The sequence below is a fragment of the Notamacropus eugenii genome, chromosome 1, assembly GCF_028372415.1.
Source record: "Notamacropus eugenii isolate mMacEug1 chromosome 1, mMacEug1.pri_v2, whole genome shotgun sequence".
Taxonomy (NCBI): Eukaryota; Metazoa; Chordata; class Mammalia; order Diprotodontia; family Macropodidae; genus Notamacropus; species Notamacropus eugenii.
This window is the reverse complement of record NC_092872.1, coordinates 2,175,337-2,193,454: the sequence shown is the minus strand read 5'-3', so window position 1 is coordinate 2,193,454 and position 18,118 is coordinate 2,175,337. Positions and strand designations below refer to the sequence as shown.

The following is an 18,118-nucleotide window of genomic DNA, read 5'->3' as shown; positions in this document are numbered from 1 at the left end:
GGCAGTTTTCCTTGATAATTTCATGAGAGATGATGTCAAGGCTCTTTTTTTGATCATGGCTTTCAGGTAATCCCACAATTTTTAAATCGTCTCTCCTGGATCTATTTTCCAGGTCAGTTGTTTTTCCAATGAGATATTTCACATTATCTTCTATTTTTTCATTCTTTTGGGTTTGTTTTGTAATTTCATGGTTTCTCATAAAGTCATTAGCTTCCATCTGCTCCATTCTAATTTTTAAAGAACTATTTTCTTTCTGAGCTTTTGAATGTCCTTTTCCATTTAGCTAATTCTGCTTTTTAAAGCATTCTTCTCCTCATTGGCTTTTTGAACCTCTTTTGCCAATTGATTTAGCCTATTTTTAAAGGTGTTAATTTCTTCAGCATTTTTTGGGGTCTCCTTTAGCAAGCTATTGACTTGCTTTTCATGATTTTCTTGCATTGCTCTCATTTCTCTTCTCAATTTTTCCTCCACCCTCCCTTACTTGATTTTCAAAATCCCTTTTGAGCTCTTCAGTGGCCTGAGGCCATTGCATATTTATTTTGGAGGTTTTGGATGCTGAAGCCTTGACTTTTAAGTCTTCCTCTGATGGTATGCATTGTTCTTCCTCATCCTAAAGGATGGAAGAAAATACCTGTTCACCAAGAAAGTAACCTTCTACAGTCTTATTTTTTCCCCCTTTTTGGGTATTTTCCCAGCCAGTTACCTGACTTTTGAGTCCTTTGTTGAGAGGAGGGTATATTCTGGGGATCTGTAAGTTCTCGGTTCCTCCAACGTGGCATAGTCAAGGAAGAGGAGTTAACTCCTCTCCTGGTCTGTGCACTGATCTGGGAGCAACCAAACACTTTTCTGCCCAGAATCTGCAAGTAGTAGAATTCCCTCTCCACAGCTGCTTCCAGCTCTGCTATGCCAGAACTTCTCCTCACCCCAGGACCCTGCTCAGGGCTGAGATTAAAATCAATTGCTCAATTTTCCCAGGGGCTTTAGATGGAGGACTCCAAAAATGGACTCTGTCACTGCAGCGCTCTCCTCTTCTAGGTGAAGGAGCCCTCCCACTGACCTTTGAAGCTGTCTGTGACATTTGTGGATTGGGCGATCTGGGAATGGCTGATTCCAGTGACTCTCTGAAACCTGCTCAGGGTCCTGTCCCTGCTGCACCACATGGCCCATGCTGGGCTGCGTTCTACTTCATACCTGGTGCTATAGACCCTTCCTTTCAGCCTTCCAGGCTGTCCTGGGCTGGAAATCTCCTTCACTCTGTCATTTTGTGGTTTCTGTTGTTCTAGAATTTGAGTCATTTTTTACAGATATTTTTGGGGCTCTGTGGGGGAGCTTCTACAGGTCCGTCTTTCTACCCCACCATCTTGCTGGCATGTTTTTTTTCTTTCCTGTTTATCTTTTTATGCTTCTCTTAAGTCTGGTATTTGAAGGTTGAATTTTCTATTCAGCTCTGGTCTTCTCATCAGGAAAGTTTTAAAGTTCCCCATTTCAATGAATATACATACATACATGCATACACACACACACACACACACACATGTATATGTATGTATCTTTTCCCCTGAAAGATTATGCTTAGTTTTGTGGGTAGTTGATCTGTTGGGGGTGTAAGCTCAGTTCCATGCGGACAGTCTCGGGCAGGTAAAAGTGAGGACTTCTAAAACCTTAGAGTTCTCATGAGGCCCCCCAGGGAACAGCTGGGAATTGAGGCGTGAGATACGGGCTATCTCGTGCATCTCTGCCTCTTCTCCGTGGGATACGTGCTGGGGAGACCATCACACCCTTGAGATTGGCCCAGGGTCTGAGCACACCTGTTGTTTACTAGCTAAAGGCTGAGAGCACGCCCGGTATTCACGTGCAAACTATGCGGCAGGAGAGCTTAAGTAGGGTCAGGAAAGCCTGAAAGTGCTCTTTGTGCTGAAGGGCCTTTAGAGGGCAGAGGGTCCCTTCCCTCTCCCGCTTCCATTCTCTTTCTGTAAGATCTTTGCCTCCTTGGGAGGAGGAGGATTCCTCTCTCCTGAGGAAGAATTCACCCTGCACATGTAACCAAGACCCTGAATAAAGCCTAACCCTTGTTCAACTCTGGAAAGTCTCTTCTCTCACACGTTTATCTGGTTTGGCCAACCGAAGACCTGCGACAGGTAAGGAAAGACTCGGGTAGCCCTTTGGCCTCTAGGCTTGACAGTTGATCCAAATTCCTTTCCCTTCTGGAATATCATATTCCAAGCCCTCTAATCCTTTACTATAGAAGATGCTAAATCCTGTATAATCCTGACTGTGGCTCTTTGACCTCATAGTTCTGAAATTTGGCTAAAATGTTCCTTGGAGTTTTCATTTTGGGATCTCTTTAATGAGGTGATCAGTGGATTCTTTCAATTACTCTTTTACCCTCTGGTTCTAGGATAACAGAGCAGTTTTGCTTGATGATTTCTTGAAAGATGTTATCTAGCCTCTTTTTTAAATCATGACTTTCAGGTAGTTCACTAATTATTAAATTATCTCTCCTGGACCTATTTTCCAGGTCGGCTATTTTTCTAAAGAAGTATTTTACATTATCTTCTATTTTTTTTCATTCTTCTGATTTTGTTTGATATCTCATAGACTTATTTGCTTCCCCTTGCCCAATTCTAATTTTTAAGGAATTATTTTCTTCAGTTAGCTTTTACACCTCCTTTTCCATTTGGCCAATTCTATTTTTTAAGGAGTTGTTTTCTTCCGTTGTTTTTCCTCCCCAAATTTGGCCAATTCTGTTTTTTAAGGAATTGTTTTCTTCAGTCTATTTTTGTTCTTCCTTTTCCAAGTTGTTGACTCTCTCTTGCGTAAGTCTCATTTCTTTTCCCAGTTTTTCTTCTGCCCCTCTTATTTGGTTTTATAATCCTTTTTGAGCTCTTCCAGGAAGGCTCTTTCAACTTGAGACCAATTCATCTTCCCCTCTGAGGCTTTGCCCGTTGCCTTTTTAATGTTGTCCTCTTCTGAGTTTGTGTTTTGATCTTCCCCGTCACCATAGTAGCTTTCTGGGTCAGGGCTCTTTTCTGGTTTTTCTTGCTCATTTTTAGCCTATTTCATGACTTTTAAAATTAAGCTGTGCTCCTGGTGCACAGGACCCACTTTCCCAAACTTTTTGCCCTGGGGGCAAGGGGCCTGGTCACTGGCTTTCTGCGCCAGGGCCTCAAGTGTTGGTGACTTACCCACTGTGCTGGGGTGGGCTGGCTTATCCATGCCTATTTTGCTGGGGGTTCCAGGGCTGGCAGTTTGCCTTCTACACTGGGGCTGGGGGCCTTACAGCTGGCCCCCTATGCCAATGGCCAGGGCTGAGCCAGGACCTAAGGGCCTCCGCTGCTGATCTGTGCTATGGCTAAGAGCTGGCTTGCCTAGACACCATCTATACTGGGCTATGCTCCCTTTTCACCCAGGTGAGATAGACCTTTCCTGAAGTCCTTCTAAGTTATAAAATTGTTTCACTCTGTCTTTTTGTGAGTTCTGTTGTTCCAAAATCCATTTAGAGACTTGACTTAACGTTGTTTCTGAGGGAAACTAGGGAGAACTCAGGCAGCTTCCTGCCTTTTCTTTGCCATCTTGCCTGACATATTTGCATATTGTTGCTTGTGACTCTGTGTAGAAAAAGGGTACAGAGGGAGATGAAAAATAAAAGCTATGGTCCTTAACTCATAACTCAAAAAGAAAAAACTTAAATTCCAGATGGTAAAAAGTGTCTATAAAAGCAAATACCTTCTCTCTAGGGACAGGCTGAGTCCAATAAAGAGAGAGAAAGCTCAGGTGGAACATTCCAAGATTCTTATATTTTGTTTGTGAAACTTCCCATGACCCCATGCACAGAAGGCAGGACTCATCTACCCATACTTTCTCCTATCACTACTCAATGACTCAGGCTGTCTCCTCAAAAGACCAAAGACTTCCTGCCAAAATGACCTCTTAAATAGGAAGCAGGCAGCCAAGTTCCCCAACACTTCAGCAAAACCTTGAAATTCACAGAAGACCAATGTTCAAGAAGTCCAATGAGAAGTTACAGTAAGTAGCTTCTTTTACCATAGAACTGTACAAAAAATTCTCCAGAAACACATGGGTAATAGGGAAGGTGTCTACCAAACAAAGTGAGTACCAGTGTGGCCAGAGATGGGCTAGCAAGTAGCTTGTAAGGCTCTTTTACTCAGAAGTAGCAAGAACAAAGCCCTTGGTAAAGTTTGGAGGTGGGATGTGTCAGAAATCCCCAGAAACTTGAAAGACGTGAGAATGGGAACAGGTAGGGACCAGAGAAGCTACCCTAGCCTTCAGATCAGCACTGTCCAGACTGAGGCCCCAACATTCCTTACAGAGTCCAGGTGTGCTAGACAGAGCCCTGAAGAGCTAGTGCTTGGAACCTGAAAGATCCAGAAAGATCTAAGCTAGTGAAGTAGAGGCCAGCACAGGGACCCAGGGGAGACCCAATAGGGTTGACTGTCCTACCCAGAAAGGGTAGGAGCAAGGGATAAAATCTGGCCCTGACACGAAGGCCCCATGCAGGAACAAAAGCTGGAAAGAGAAGTATATTGATAAAACATCAACTAGCCTCCAAAAAAAAGATGTGCAAATCTAACTCTATAATAACCACAGAAGACTCAAAGGAAACAATGGAGTTTTGATAATACCTAAAAGAAATGACTCAAGAGATAGAAAATTAAGTAAACTCCCTCAAAGAAATAATTAGAAAGAGAATCAATAGCTTAGAATAGAAAGTGGTAAACCTTACCCAAGAAATGGAATCCCTGAGAACTGGAACAGACCAGACAGAAATTAATGACTACATGAGTCAGTAAGAAAGATGAGAACAAAATCTAAAGATTGGAAAAATGGAAGAAAATATTGGACATAAAAAAAACTCATTTGGAAAATAAATCAAGGAAAGTTAATTTAAGAATCATCAGAATCCCTGAAAATTATGAAGAAAAAGAAACCTGCACACTATATTTCAAGAAATAGTAACAATATATGAAATCTGCCTCCTAGGGCAAAGTAAAAATAAAAAGCTAGAAAGTGTCCTTGGTACTTTCAGATGGTTCAATATTGGAAACTGATATAATTTTATTAATGAAAATGATATGAAGGAAGAGTTATTGCTGTCTCCTTTACCACTACACCCTAAGGACCTTGGGACTTAACCATCTTACTTACAGCTGAAGTCATATGTATTGTCTTAATAGCTAATAATAAATGTAATAAATAAATAATTGAATTCATGAATATGACAACAACCTCCTGAATGGAACCCCAAAAGGCAAAATCCAAGAAATATCAGCCCAAATCCAGAGCTCCCACAACAAAGGAAAAATAATGCCAACATCCACAAAGGAGTTCAAGTGCCAAGGACCCATAGTCAGGATCATACAAGACCTGGCAGTGTAATTTTTAATGAGAAGACATCTTGTAATACAATATTCTAAGAGGAAAAGGTATATATTTACAACCAAGAATAACTTATCCTGCAGAGCTGAGCATAATCCATTCCTACAGGACAGAGGGCAATAGATCTATCATAGAATAGTGGATTTTCAAGCATTTTTGATAGAAAGACCTGGGTAGGCATTCAAATACAAACATGAGGTCAGAGAAACTTGGAAAGGTAAATTTATTCAAGTAATTACAAGGGAGCTGTATGATGATGCAGGGCTGACATTCTACCAGGGGAGAAGACACAAGTGTCCTTTTGGATTCTTAATATCTTCAAGGGTTATTGAGGGAGTAAACCAGGAAAACATGGATAGATGAGTTCTGTTCTGAGGTCTTAGTAAGGGAAGGAAAAGGGTGTGTAAAAGGAAGAGTATGCTAGTGTAGAAAGGAGAAGGAAAGTGGGGGAGCATGCTATTTCTCATTATCAGGGTTCATAAAATGAATATATAAGTATAGTGGAAGGGGTGGGAGGCATGGTCAACCTCGCATCTTGCCCGAGTATGCACAAAAACAGTTTGGGATAGAATTATATCAAATTTAACAATGAAACATGTAGGGGAAGAGGGCAGGATTTAGGAGAGAAGATAACACCTGGGAGGGAATGGTCAAAAGGAGAAGAAACTTCCTGATTCTGAAGGTAGAGTTAAAGGTTGGGGTGGGGGTAGAGAGTGGAAAGAGAAAAGACAAGAATCTCAACCTCAGGGATAGCTTAGATCCCCTTTGGACATTTGGGGAATGGTGAACAAATTGTGGCATATGAACGTAATGAAATATCCTTGCACCATAAGAAAGGAAGAAAGAGACAATGGCAGAAAATCCTGTGTAGTAGGGAGTGAGCAAAACCAGGAGAACACTTTAGAACAATTTGTATCAACATGGCAACATCGTAAGGAAAAGCACCTCTGGATGACTGCAGTGACCAGCCATGTTTGCAGAGAACTGATGACAAAGTCTGTTACCTACCTCCTGGCAGGGAGTGGGTGGACATGAGGGGCCAAGGCGGATTGGTTCGGCTCGACTGTGCTTATTTGTCACAAGTTGGTTGGTTTTTTTCTCCTTCCTTTCCCTTGATCATTGTAACACTTTTTAAAATGCGCTGAAGACCAAAAGGAAAACAGACAAGCAAGAGAATTTTGAAAATAATGTGTATAATTATGTGTGTGTGTATTTTTTTAAAATTAAGCAGCATACAATGGAGGTTCTCCATTTCAGGTAGAACTTTTTTTGCTGTGTTATGTGTATGGAAATGGCTTTTTTTTTTTAATGTTTAAGTTCAGAATAAAAAAAATTTAAGAGTGGGGCCATATTCCTTCCCCTTCTGTCTTCTAGTATTTTTTTTCAAAAATTTCACTCAAACAGCCCATATCCAGTTCATGAGGAGGCAGAAACTCTCTTACTTCCATGAGAATGGAAATACTTCCAGGTGCATGCATTGTCAAAAACAGGTGGTTACCGGGCTGAATGTAATGGTCACCTTTCATCCGTATTCTTTCACATTTCTATCCTCAGCCCAAACTGGTCACCAAAGTCTAGTTTTTTTCTGTACGGTAGCTTTTGTTCTTGAACTTGAAGGGAAGTCCACAGCATTCCATGAGCCCCCACTCCAGAGTCATTCTGAGCCTTTCCCTTTGCTTTTCTTGCAGCTGCTCCCAGGGTCACTCAATGACTGTTTCCTTGTTCTGGAGCCTTGCCTCAAAGTTCTCTATCTACAGGACTCTAGGATCTAATCGACCAGTTTTGGATCCCCAGTTTTTAGGCTCTGCCTTTTAACCTTTCCCCAACGGACTTCAAGTATTTATGCCTCCCCTGGCACGCCATTGCTTAGCCAGCATGCTGATGAGCCTTTAGACTGTATAAGCCTCACAATTACGTTCTCATTGATCCTGCCTCAGCTATGGAGGAGTATCCTTAGATACACATATTTTAAGGATTTTTTTTCACTACGCATGAGCCTTGGCCACGTGTACCTTGAGTTTCAGAGGGAGGAGGAACCTTGGAAACAATAGAATAGAATACGGAGGACACAGGGATTACCCCAAGAATACACTGTGAGTTAGTGGCAGAATAAATCAGGAAAATCTGAATATTGGAGTTGAACTGAGGACAAGGACTTTGCCTTATTTTGTCTGCAGAGTTTGTGCCACAGTCTGAGCTATGCATGTGTTACTCTGTGGGGTTATATATGGATCTTATGCTGGTCTCTGTGTGGGTTACTTCCTCTAGTTCTGTTACATCCTAAGCATCTTCCCTTTCTGTCTCCTCAGGGTGTCAAGAAATTCCCTCATGAGAAGCTGATTCGAATCCCAGAGCTGGTGGAGCCTTGGTTCATCTTTTCTCTGATATGGAGTGTGGGAGCCACAGGAGATGCCAACAGCCGCAGGGCCTTCAGTGCATGGCTCAGGACAAAGATGGTGGTGGAGGAGGTGAGTGGTAAGGGCAGAAGAGTCCCCTGGCACCCCACCCTAGCCAGGGATGTGTACACTCAGGTGTGCACACACACGGATAGAGATAGAATGACTAGAACGCATTCATCAAACCAAATACTTTGCTGAATGCTGGGGATAAAGAGAAAAATGAGCGAATCCTGTTTTCTTGAAGCTCATGTTCTGTTAGGGGAAGATAAGCAACAAAGGAGGATCCAGCTGTAGGTCCTGTAGGAAGTAGTGTTGAAACAGATGTTAATACAATTTTCTAATGTTATTTCCACTGATAAAACAATCAGTTTCTGATGTTGAGCCACTAGACAGGACTTTGGGGATGAGAGCTTCCTTTTGGGGTCTTCAGTAGCTGTGGCTACGAGGATGTGCGGGCTACAGCCCAGGCCAAAACAATTGCCAGGTCACATCTCCATAAGGACAGTGCTTGTGGGGACTGAGATGGAAGCAGGTCTAGTAGGGTGGGAGAATGTCCCTGCTCCCCAGGCTCTTGGGCTTACCTGCCCATCTGTGACCATTGTCAGTGGCTGGCATTGGTTGTGGGAAGATCACCAAATCTCCTCTCCCCAAGGGCTGATCTTCACATGAGTGACCACATGGGACCAGGCTCAAAGCAGAACCAGTGGGCTGGGATTGGGCAGGGGTGGGGCTGAGGGTGACTTCAGTGCTCTTGGCATTACCTACCCCTCAGTGGCAACTGGTCTGGAAGGAGGCCAAGGGCCAAAGTCCTGTGCATACCTTCCCTCCCTAGATAGGCTTGCGCTTCCCAGAAGAAGGCTTGGTGTTTGATTACCGTCTAGATGACTGTGGCATCAGTAGCTTGGAGGATTTTGAGGAGGAGGAAGATGAAAACAAAGAGGTGATGACGTGGGAGAGGATAAAACAGGGGTAAACCCTCAAGGGATGGAAGTGAAGGAGGTGTCAAGGGAAGTATGCGCACCCCTCTGTAATTCACATTGTGTTCCTTAGATATCTAATGCTGCCATACCCAGCTCAGGGGCTAGGCAGACTCAGAGAAAAACCCTTCTTGATTAAGACTCTGGATTTGGGGGAACTAGTACACTGACCACATTCAGTTTTTCTAATGTGTGGATACTTAGGTCTGGCTTTTTTCTATCACTCAGCACTCTTCAATACTCCAGACGTACTCACAGGTGGGAGGGCGCACACACCCACTTAACTAACAAACCAAGCCTGAGATCTCTCAAGAAGGCAAGCCCCCCTGGGGAAGGGAGCCACAAAAAGAGAAGACTGGTGCGACAGGATTGCTCTTTTTAGGAATCTGAAGAAGAATAAGGAGGAAGCAGAATTGAGCATGTTCTCCTAGGCCCCAGAGGGAAGCACAGGATCCAAGTGTCAGGGAGGCAAATCTCAGCTCAAAATCAGGAAAATGTTGTAACGACAAGCGTGTGCAACAGTAAAATGGGCTGTTTCAGCGAGGTCGTGGTCTCCTCGCCACTGAGAATGTTCAAACCAAGGTTGGGGGGCGTTGGCCAGGAATGTCCTAGCATGTCCCAGCCAGGGAGGTGGCCCCTTTGAATGCTAAGATTCTTGGACCTTGTCAGTGGTCCTGGAGTCTTACAATGGAAGTATTACATCCAGAGGTGCAGATCATGCCCCAACCTTTCTCCCTACCCTTAAAATCCTTGTCCATGTTCCCCCAGAGTTACTCTACAGAGGAGCTACTGGGAAGTCAGAATATAGTCCAAAGCCAAATGGCAAAGACTTTTGGATTATCTACTGTTTGGGATTACCTCATAGACTTCCTAGTTGAAAGGCTATGGTGTGTGCTGCTCCCTGAGGAAAACACGGGAAAGTGGTTAACCCTTCGATCCAGAGGCCCCTCCCTCAGAAAGGAAGGCCCATGGACCAGCTGTATCGAAGGAGAATCTGAAATCATCTTCTTAGTCCTTGCTGAGTTCATTGTTGTTCAGTTTTAGCTCGGCCAAGTCTTTGTCCCCCCCCCTACTGCTCCATCCCAACCCACAGAGCCACCTTCTAAAAGCTCTATCCCCAGCTTGGCCTAGAATGGGCTTGTGAGCATTCTATAGTATTCATGCCCCATAGCTCCCCAAGCCTTTCTTCCATCAGGCAGTTGTTCAGCTACCCTTCTTAGTACTTAGGGGTCCAGGACCTGGGGAACATCCAAGATTGACCCTCTCCAGGGGAGATACCATCATTCCAGGTTTCGATGTTTCTGCTGCAGAAGGGGATCTAGCTGGCCAGGCCTAGTGTCTGAAGCAGCCTGTGTCTTCTAGGTGAGCTGGGTGAAGTGGATGGACATATCAGCACCCTTCACTATGGTTCCTGATACCAGCTATTCCAACATCATTGTGCCCACAATGGATACTGTCCAGATGTCTTTCCTCCTTGGGATGCTCCTCACCAATAAGAAACCTGTAAGTCCCCAAACTGCTCCTTTCTTCTAGAAACAGGGGTAAGAACCATCATCTCTAAGCTGCTCCTCCTTTCTCTCTGAGCACTGGCTCCCCGAGGTCTGGCTTTGGAGGCCCCGTCCTGCCTGATTTTTATTACTCCTTTCCTCCTAGGTCCTGTGCATTGGGCCCACAGGCACAGGAAAGACAATCACCATTTCTGACAAACTTCTTAAGAACTTGCCTTTGGAATACATCACCCACTTCCTGACATTTTCAGCCCGGACCTCAGCCAATCAGACCCAGGACCTCATTGACAGCAAGCTGGATAAAAGGCAAAATTCCTTTTTTTGCTCTGGCCTCTTTGTTCCTCCTACAGCCCTTAAGATTTCATTGCTCACAGCTTTCCAAAGCCCAGCTGCTATCATGTCTGATAGTGCAGTGCACAGAAACCCTCCTATAAACTGACAGGAAGTGGCATGAGTTTCCCCAAGCTCACTGGCCCTTCACACCCGGAGCATCAAGCCCTAGGACAGGGGGGCTACAGGAGACCTTAAAGTCATTCCAGGATTCCTCCTTCTCCCTGGGCTAGAGCTGAGTTTCCTGAGGGACAGCAGTCGGCCGCTATGGGGATTTTAGCTACATATAGTATTCATTCATTCATTTCTTCAGCAACTATTTATAGGACACATGCTGTGTGCCAAGCCCGGTGTCAAGTGCCCTGGCTGATACAGGTATGCAGTAATAATAAATAATACTTTTTAAAAAGAACCTTATAGACATCAATTCATTTCACAGCTCAGCTCCTCTGTGTGATAAGTTATACAAAGATGAGTACTTCCATTTTATATAAGAGGAAGGAAACATAAGTCCAAACAGGTGAACTCACTTGGCCATGAACTTGGCAGAACCAGTCTAGGAATTCGGATCTGTTGATGGTAGATCCGGAGCTCTTTCTACTGGACCACACATATTCATCCAGGCATAAGATCTGGTACCTGTCTACAGAGGGACTTAGAGTAGAGTTGAGGGGTAGAGGGGACATGGCATGATATAATAGAATGGAGAAGAGGAGATGTGGAGTTCAGAGGACACAGGCTCTGGCCTCATAAATAGTTATTGAATAAATGAATGAATGAGCTGGTCTTGGAGACAGAATTAGCACTGTGGTTGTTTAGAGAGGGGAGAGGTAAGGATGGGCTGAATTGGCCAAGAAAGACTTCATATAGAAGATGCACTGGATAAAGATCTGACCTCTTCCTCCAACACAAACTGGGCAAGGCACTCTGAGCAAATGACTTTAGCTTTCAGTCCCCTGAGGCAACTCTCTGAGACTATACAGAGCATCTGTTGGTCCACTTAGACAAAGGGAGTTTCCTTAGTGTCAGTTCTCCACACTGATAAAATTACAGGTCTGGACTTAAAAAAACAAAACAAAAAGACATAAAAGGTTTTACTGAACAGATGCTTTCTTGTGAGTGGCTGAGGACCTTTCTCTAACCCTCCTGGGGTATGTGGAAGAAGTCAGGACCTGCTGGATACTTGTTGATTGGTCCCAGGTGGAGTCTCATAGAAGCCCTTCTGCTCTGCAGGCGAAAGGGGGTGTTTGGCCCCCCCTTGGGTCGCTACTTCATATTTTTCATTGATGACCTGAACATGCCTGCTCTGGAGACCTATGGAGCCCAGCCTCCCATTGAACTCTTGCGCCAATGGATGGACCATGGAGGCTGGTATGACAGGAAGATGATTGGTACGCAGCCACTCTTGTTCATAAGATCCAACCCTTATGCAATTCCACGATGGCTTTTCCTTTGTCCTCTGACTCCTCATAATGTTCTACAGGTATGTTCAAACAGCTGGTGGACATTAACTTTGTCTGTGCCATGGGACCGCCTGGAGGGGGCCGGAATGCCATCACTCCCCGTTTTAGCCACCATTTCAATTACCTCTCTTTCATTGAGATGGATGACTTGAGCAAGAAACGTATCTTCTCCACCATTCTAGGAAGCTGGATGGGTGAGTATCTGGGACGGAGGCCTCCAACACCAAATTTGCCTTTCCCACCCATGTCCTAGGGAAGGTAGAAGGGTGTCAAGTGAGACAGAATGGGGGCCCTAGCTCACAGCTTCCCTCAAACTCCAGTGGGCATTCACCTAAGAGAGGCTGAGCATTTGGAAGTAAAAATAAAAGGCAGGCTGAGGTTTCTTACCTTTCCAGGATAAAACAAAACCAGAAGAAATAAAAGATGTTGATCAGCCAATGTCTTCTTCTGAGTTTTATTAATAGTGGCCCCAATCTTCCAAGCAGGCTTTGGGAAATAGCCAGCGAATGCTTCAGTCCCCTTGTTTGTCTTTCGTAATCTAACATTCCAAAGCTGGTGATTCTCAAAGCCTGAGTATTCACTCCCAATTCAGTTCCTGAGGGGCTACTGACCTCTGGATGGAGTGGGTCTGAAGTATTTCTGGTGTAGGAGATAAGTAGATGTGCAGTTCTGTAGGCTTATTTCTATCCAGTTAGGAAGTTAATTCTTCATACTAGTTGAGATAGCCAGCAGTTATGAGATACATGATTGAAAAGCTTCCTCATTTTATTTTATAGCCGGACTCCTTGGAGAAAAGAGTTACAGAGACCCTGTCCGTAAGTAAAGGACTGAACAACAGAGGGCCCCGTGAATGAATGAAATTTTTAAAAACCAACAGCAACCATTAGTGCCTTCTGTATGCCAGGCGCTTTGCTGGCCACTGTGGATTCTAGTAATGGAAATAATATGTGTAGTGACGTGGGCACCAGGGAAAGGAGTCTGAGTCACAAAGGGTGGTGAGCGTGGCCGTGGGTCAGTCTTTTTTTGGCTTTTTCAGAAGCAGCAGTAGTCTTGATTACTGTTCTCAGAGCAAGAGCTAGAATAGGGGAGGGGACCAGTATGGGTTTAGCTCTTCTCTTCTGGGCCCTTGGAAGTGTTTTTTGAGGGTACACAGTGCTGATGAGACTTGGCATCTGAGTGAGAGAGGAGTTTAGAATGACTCCAAGGTTGTGAATGTGGATGGCTGGAAAGGTGGTCACTCAGTCAACTAGAATTTATGAAGCCCTTCGTAGGTGCCAAGGATGTTCAGAGGGTAGTATGGAAAGGAATGACATTGGCTCCAAATGGGGTGATGGGCTCAGTAGAAGGGGCATTTTAGAGAAGATGATGAGTTCCATTTTGGATATATTAAGCTTGAGGTACCTGTGGGACGTTTGGGTAGAGAGACTTAGTAGGCAACTGGCATTGTGGGATCAGAGTTCTGGAGAGACACAGAGGCTAGAATATGGACTTGGGGGTCATCTGTGTAGAGATGATCATGGAACTTAATGGGAGTTGATGAGATCAGACAAAGAGGGTGGGGAGCAAAGAGAAGGCCAGGGACAGAAATGTGGGGATGGGTGATGGGTTATGGTCCAGTCTAAGGAAAACCAGGAGCAGGCAGTGTCCCAGATGTCAAAGGAAGTTTCAGAAGGAGGGGAGGTGGGGGGTCAGAGACTCTAGGTGTCGGGAACGATGCAAGTAAAGACACCAACACAGAGAGTGAAGTGTGTTGTTAGTTGTATTGTCTGTTGTGTGGAGAGTCAATGAAGGAAAATAAGGACCGGAAAAATAAGAGGTGGGAGATGTTGGAGGGCTCTGAATGTCAGTAAAAGAAGTCTTCATAGTGAAAAACGGGCAGGGCCTCCTCCGTTCAGACAGTGAGAAGGCCTTGGTCGTTCTTTTGGTCCAACCTGACCACCTTGTCCTCTTCTCTCCCGAATAGCGGGAGCCCCTGAAGTGGAGGACTTGAACAAGCCCCTTGTTGAAGCCACGATCCAGGTATATGCCACCATCACCTCTCAGCTCCTGCCCACTCCAGCCAAGAGCCACTACACTTTTAACCTGAGGGACCTCTCCAAAGTCTTCCAGGGCATGCTCATGGCAGAGCCCTCCAAAATCCAGGTGAGGGCCCCTTTGCCAAAGTAGCTTCTTCCCCTGCCTCACAGAGAGTGACGTCATACTTTTAATTCCCCTTAAAACGTTTTCAGGAATTCTAGAAGGAAAAAAGAAAAAAAGATGGAAAAGAATTAGAAGATAGCTAAATCTTTAAAGTAAATTATTACCTTTCATTAAGTAAATTAAATGAAGCAAGTTAAACGACTTTAGGGACTATGCAGCTTGGCGTAGTGGAGAGCATAGTAGGCCTGGGTTTGAGTCTTAGCTCTGCCACGTAAGTCTGTTTTGTCTTTTTGTCCCGATTTCCTTATCTTTCTACTAGTTTCTCTCTCACATTATCAGCAGACGCCTCATGGGCCCAGGAAAATGATGAACAAATGTCATTTCCTGACTCATGCTGGTGCCTCCTCCACACTCAAGTCTTTCTCCAGGGACAGGTGACCCTGAGTTTTCAAAGCCTCTCTTAGCGGAGCTTAGGCCCTGGAAGGTCAAATCCCACTCCAGTAGTGGTCTCTGGGCCCACTCTGAGCTCACTCAAGAAGGGCCAAGCCCAGCTAAGTGCAGAAAGACTTCACTAGAATGGTGACTGCAGCTCATGGGAGGTGGGGGTGGACCATAACCACCAAGGTATAGGCTCTGCAGGTGTCCTTCCCCTGGCATCTATGACCCGGTGTTTAAAAATCTGTTGGTAACTTATTTCTGTAGAACTGGCTTCCTTTCTAATTCTTCGTATTTTATTTTATGCCTCTAAAAACATGATTCTGAGAGGGGATTCATAGACTTCACTAGGCTGCTCAAAGGGTCCCTGACACACTCACGCAACGGTGAAGGACCCCTGATGTAGAGGGTTGTAATCTGTGTCAGTGGGGCGAGTAACCACATGGCAAAATCCTGAATCTGTTCAAGCACTGAAATTGTTCAATCCACAAGTACTGCTTTAGTGCTTACTGTATGCCAGGTCCCAGGCTAAGGAGACAACAGGGAACTAGGAAATAGTGGAAAAAACGGCAAACCTTACAACTCTCAACATGTCCCCCACACGATGTCATTCCAACTGATAGTTCATTTGCAGCTAGACATGGGGAGAAGGATGGCAGAAAAGATCATTTGCAATAAAGGCAGAGAGGGAGACGCCGTCTGAGTCAGTTGAGGCAGGCGTTTTTCCTAATGCTGAGTTTTAGCTTCCAGGTCAAAGATACAATGTCCTTGTAGCTGCACATTGCAGCAGTTTACTCAAGAGAGGACGGCAGCCAACAGGAACAACCCTCCTGCCTCAGTCCTTTTCTGTTTCCTTCTGTAATGTATAAAAAATTTTAGAGATATGATTTCTGGGTAATCATTAATTATGCCGGTGGATAATTAAGAAAAGGGGTCAGTGGCACTCGCGAACACCCAGCTCCCCCATGGAACCACTCATTGCTTATCTGCCCTTGAAGAGTGGGTGTTCCTGTACACAATAAGAGCAATGCCCAACTTCTTTAGAATTAAACTCTTCTGAGCAAAGCAATGGACGAAGACAATTCCAAAAGCCTCATGGTGGAAGATGCCATCCACATCCAGAAAGAGCCATGGAGTCTGCGTGCAGATCACAGCAGGCTACTTTTGTCCTATTGTTGTTTTCTGCGTTTCCTTTCTCATGGGTTTCCCCTTTGGTTCTGATTCTTTTTTACAACATGACTAATGTGGAAATATGTTTAATTTGATCATATATGTATACCCTATGTCGGATCGCATGCTGTCTGGGGGAAGGGGGCGTGGAGAGAACGGGGGAAAATTTAGAACTCAAAATCTTCTAAAAGTGAATGCTGAAAACTAAAAAGAAATTAATTTTAAAAAAAGAAAGAGTGGGTGTTCCTGAGGTGATGCCCGGGCAATCAGCTCTGATTGGTTAACAATTAATGATCATGAATATAATGAATAGAGGTAGACCCATTGTCTTGAGGACCTGGGGGACTTGACTTGGATCACTCTTGCTCTCAGACCACCCCCAAGCCTTGGGCAGTCTAGACGAAGGATCTACCCCCCCCCCCCCCCAAGCCTGAGTAGAACACAATGGACCTCCCCACTTAGGTGGCCTCTGAACAAGACTGAGAAAGTGAATTCATTCTCTTTATCAGCAATGACCTTCAGATTCTGACTTGATCCAATAGAGAATGAGGAGATAGGATGGGAAAAAACCCACAATCTCCCTTTTATTTGTTATTTAATAATAACTTCTCCCACCTCAATCCCTCAAGACAGGGTTGACTGAGAAACTGATCTGTGACAAGAAAATTATTATCAGGCCAAAGAAGGCACAGAGTTATGATGTTCATTTCTCCAGAGGCCTAGAGCTGGCTGACCTTGGTGACCCTCTCATTTTCTCCCTGGGCCGGACCAAGTGTTTTCAGCATCCTTCCTGTGATCTTTGGGCATCCTACCTAATCCCCAGAGAAGAGGGAAGAGGGAGAAAAGGCCAGAGCAGTTGGAGCGCATCCTTCCCTCTGTCTGCTGCCTCCCCACTTCTCCATCCTCAGGGTCACACAAATTAGTTAGATTCTCTGGTTCACCATGCATCTGGGTTCTTCTCCTTCTCTGGAATTTGTGCTGCTGAGTTTTGAATAACCTGAGAAATCTGTCTTTCTTGAAGCTCCCATGACACTTTGCCCCAGCCTTTCTTAGGCAGTGGTCACCTCCTGCCTGGCATCTTGATCTGTGTCTTCTACTCTCTGTTATGATCTGAGTTCCATGGAGGCAGAATAAGTCCAAAAATCATATATCTCTGCCTCTCTTGAGCAGCTGACATAGGACCCTGGGTACACTGGGCTCCAGGAGTTTTTACTGAACTGAAAGTAAGATTTCCAACACAGTCGGTTCCACCTGGACCTATACTGACTATCCCTGAGTACCCATTAAGAAATTCTGATTTTCAGTTACTCCATCAAAAAAAAAAAAAAATGATGAGCACCTACTGTGTGCACAGCACTGTACCAGAGTGGGCTAAAGAGCACAAGAAAGAAACATGCTCTCTGCCCTCCAGGGGCTCATGGTATAACTGAGGTGGCTGTAGTAGGCAGTCTATGATGAGGGTCAGCTGAATGTTTTAGATATTGTGTTCTAGGAGATGAGAAGAACTCAGGGCTGGAGTCACAGAATGGGGTGGGAGGCTTTCTGGAGAAGGGGGTGTGTGCAACAGACGATGAGCTTGGTGTGCATCACAGAGTCATGGCAGATGCAGCAAAGAAGCCAGATGGGGGTCCGAAACCCAATGATCAGAGCACCTCAGGAATCCTGAGAGGGTTAAACTAAGCTGGAACCCTCAAGACCTGGTCTCTGACTTACTAGCTGTGTGACCCCGAGCAGTCTCTTTTACCCTATTTTGACCCCAGTGTCTTCATATGCAAAATGGGGGATAGTTATTTTCACTGTCTCCTTCTTGGGTTCATGTGGGCAGGACGTTCTATAACCATAGAGCCATAGAAATGTGAGCTAGTATTATCTTCTGTCTTGCTTTGCTATGGTCTTTGTTTCATCTCTGGTCCCAGGATGAGCTGCCTGGTGATTTCTCCTTGCAGAAGACCGTTCCCCTGCCAGTCAAGAGAGGAGTGGGAGAGTGTCTCTAAACTTTGAACTTATTCCTGTTTGCTTCCTCAGGACAAGGTCCAGCTGCTGAGGCTGTGGTACCATGAGAGCTGTCGGGTGTTCCGGGACCGTCTGGTTAATGATGAGGATCGGATCTGGTTTGACAAACTCATGGAAAGCAAGATGGTGCTGTGGAAGACCTCCTTCTCTGAGGTCTGCCCCTACCAGCCCATCTTGTATGGAGATTTCATGATGCCTGGATCTGATAGTAGGGTTTATGAACTGATCATTGACCAAGAGAAGGTAGGTGGAGGGTCCAGGGGTGGCTCTCTTGTCAGCCTCTATCC

At 44.9% G+C, this 18,118-nt stretch overlaps 1 protein-coding gene across 8 annotated transcripts in view; it reads left to right on the top strand.

Moving 5' to 3' along the window:
• DNAH1 (dynein axonemal heavy chain 1) overlaps positions 1–18,118 on the top strand; it is a 151,923-nt gene that overhangs the window by 90,799 nt on the left and 43,006 nt on the right. For all 8 annotated transcript variants that reach the window (XR_011976233.1, XM_072650155.1, XM_072650173.1 and 5 more), the window contains 9 exons: positions 7,707–7,865; positions 8,629–8,736; positions 10,136–10,276; positions 10,427–10,587; positions 11,845–12,002; positions 12,095–12,268; positions 12,851–12,889; positions 14,038–14,216; positions 17,844–18,074. Coding sequence is in view for 7 of the 8 variants with exons in the window: in XM_072650155.1 (XP_072506256.1) it covers positions 7,707–7,865; positions 8,629–8,736; positions 10,136–10,276; positions 10,427–10,587; positions 11,845–12,002; positions 12,095–12,268; positions 12,851–12,889; positions 14,038–14,216; positions 17,844–18,074 (1,350 nt within the window). In the remaining variant the exon portion in view is untranslated. The remainder of the gene's footprint in view (positions 1–7,706; positions 7,866–8,628; positions 8,737–10,135; positions 10,277–10,426; positions 10,588–11,844; positions 12,003–12,094; positions 12,269–12,850; positions 12,890–14,037; positions 14,217–17,843; positions 18,075–18,118) is intronic.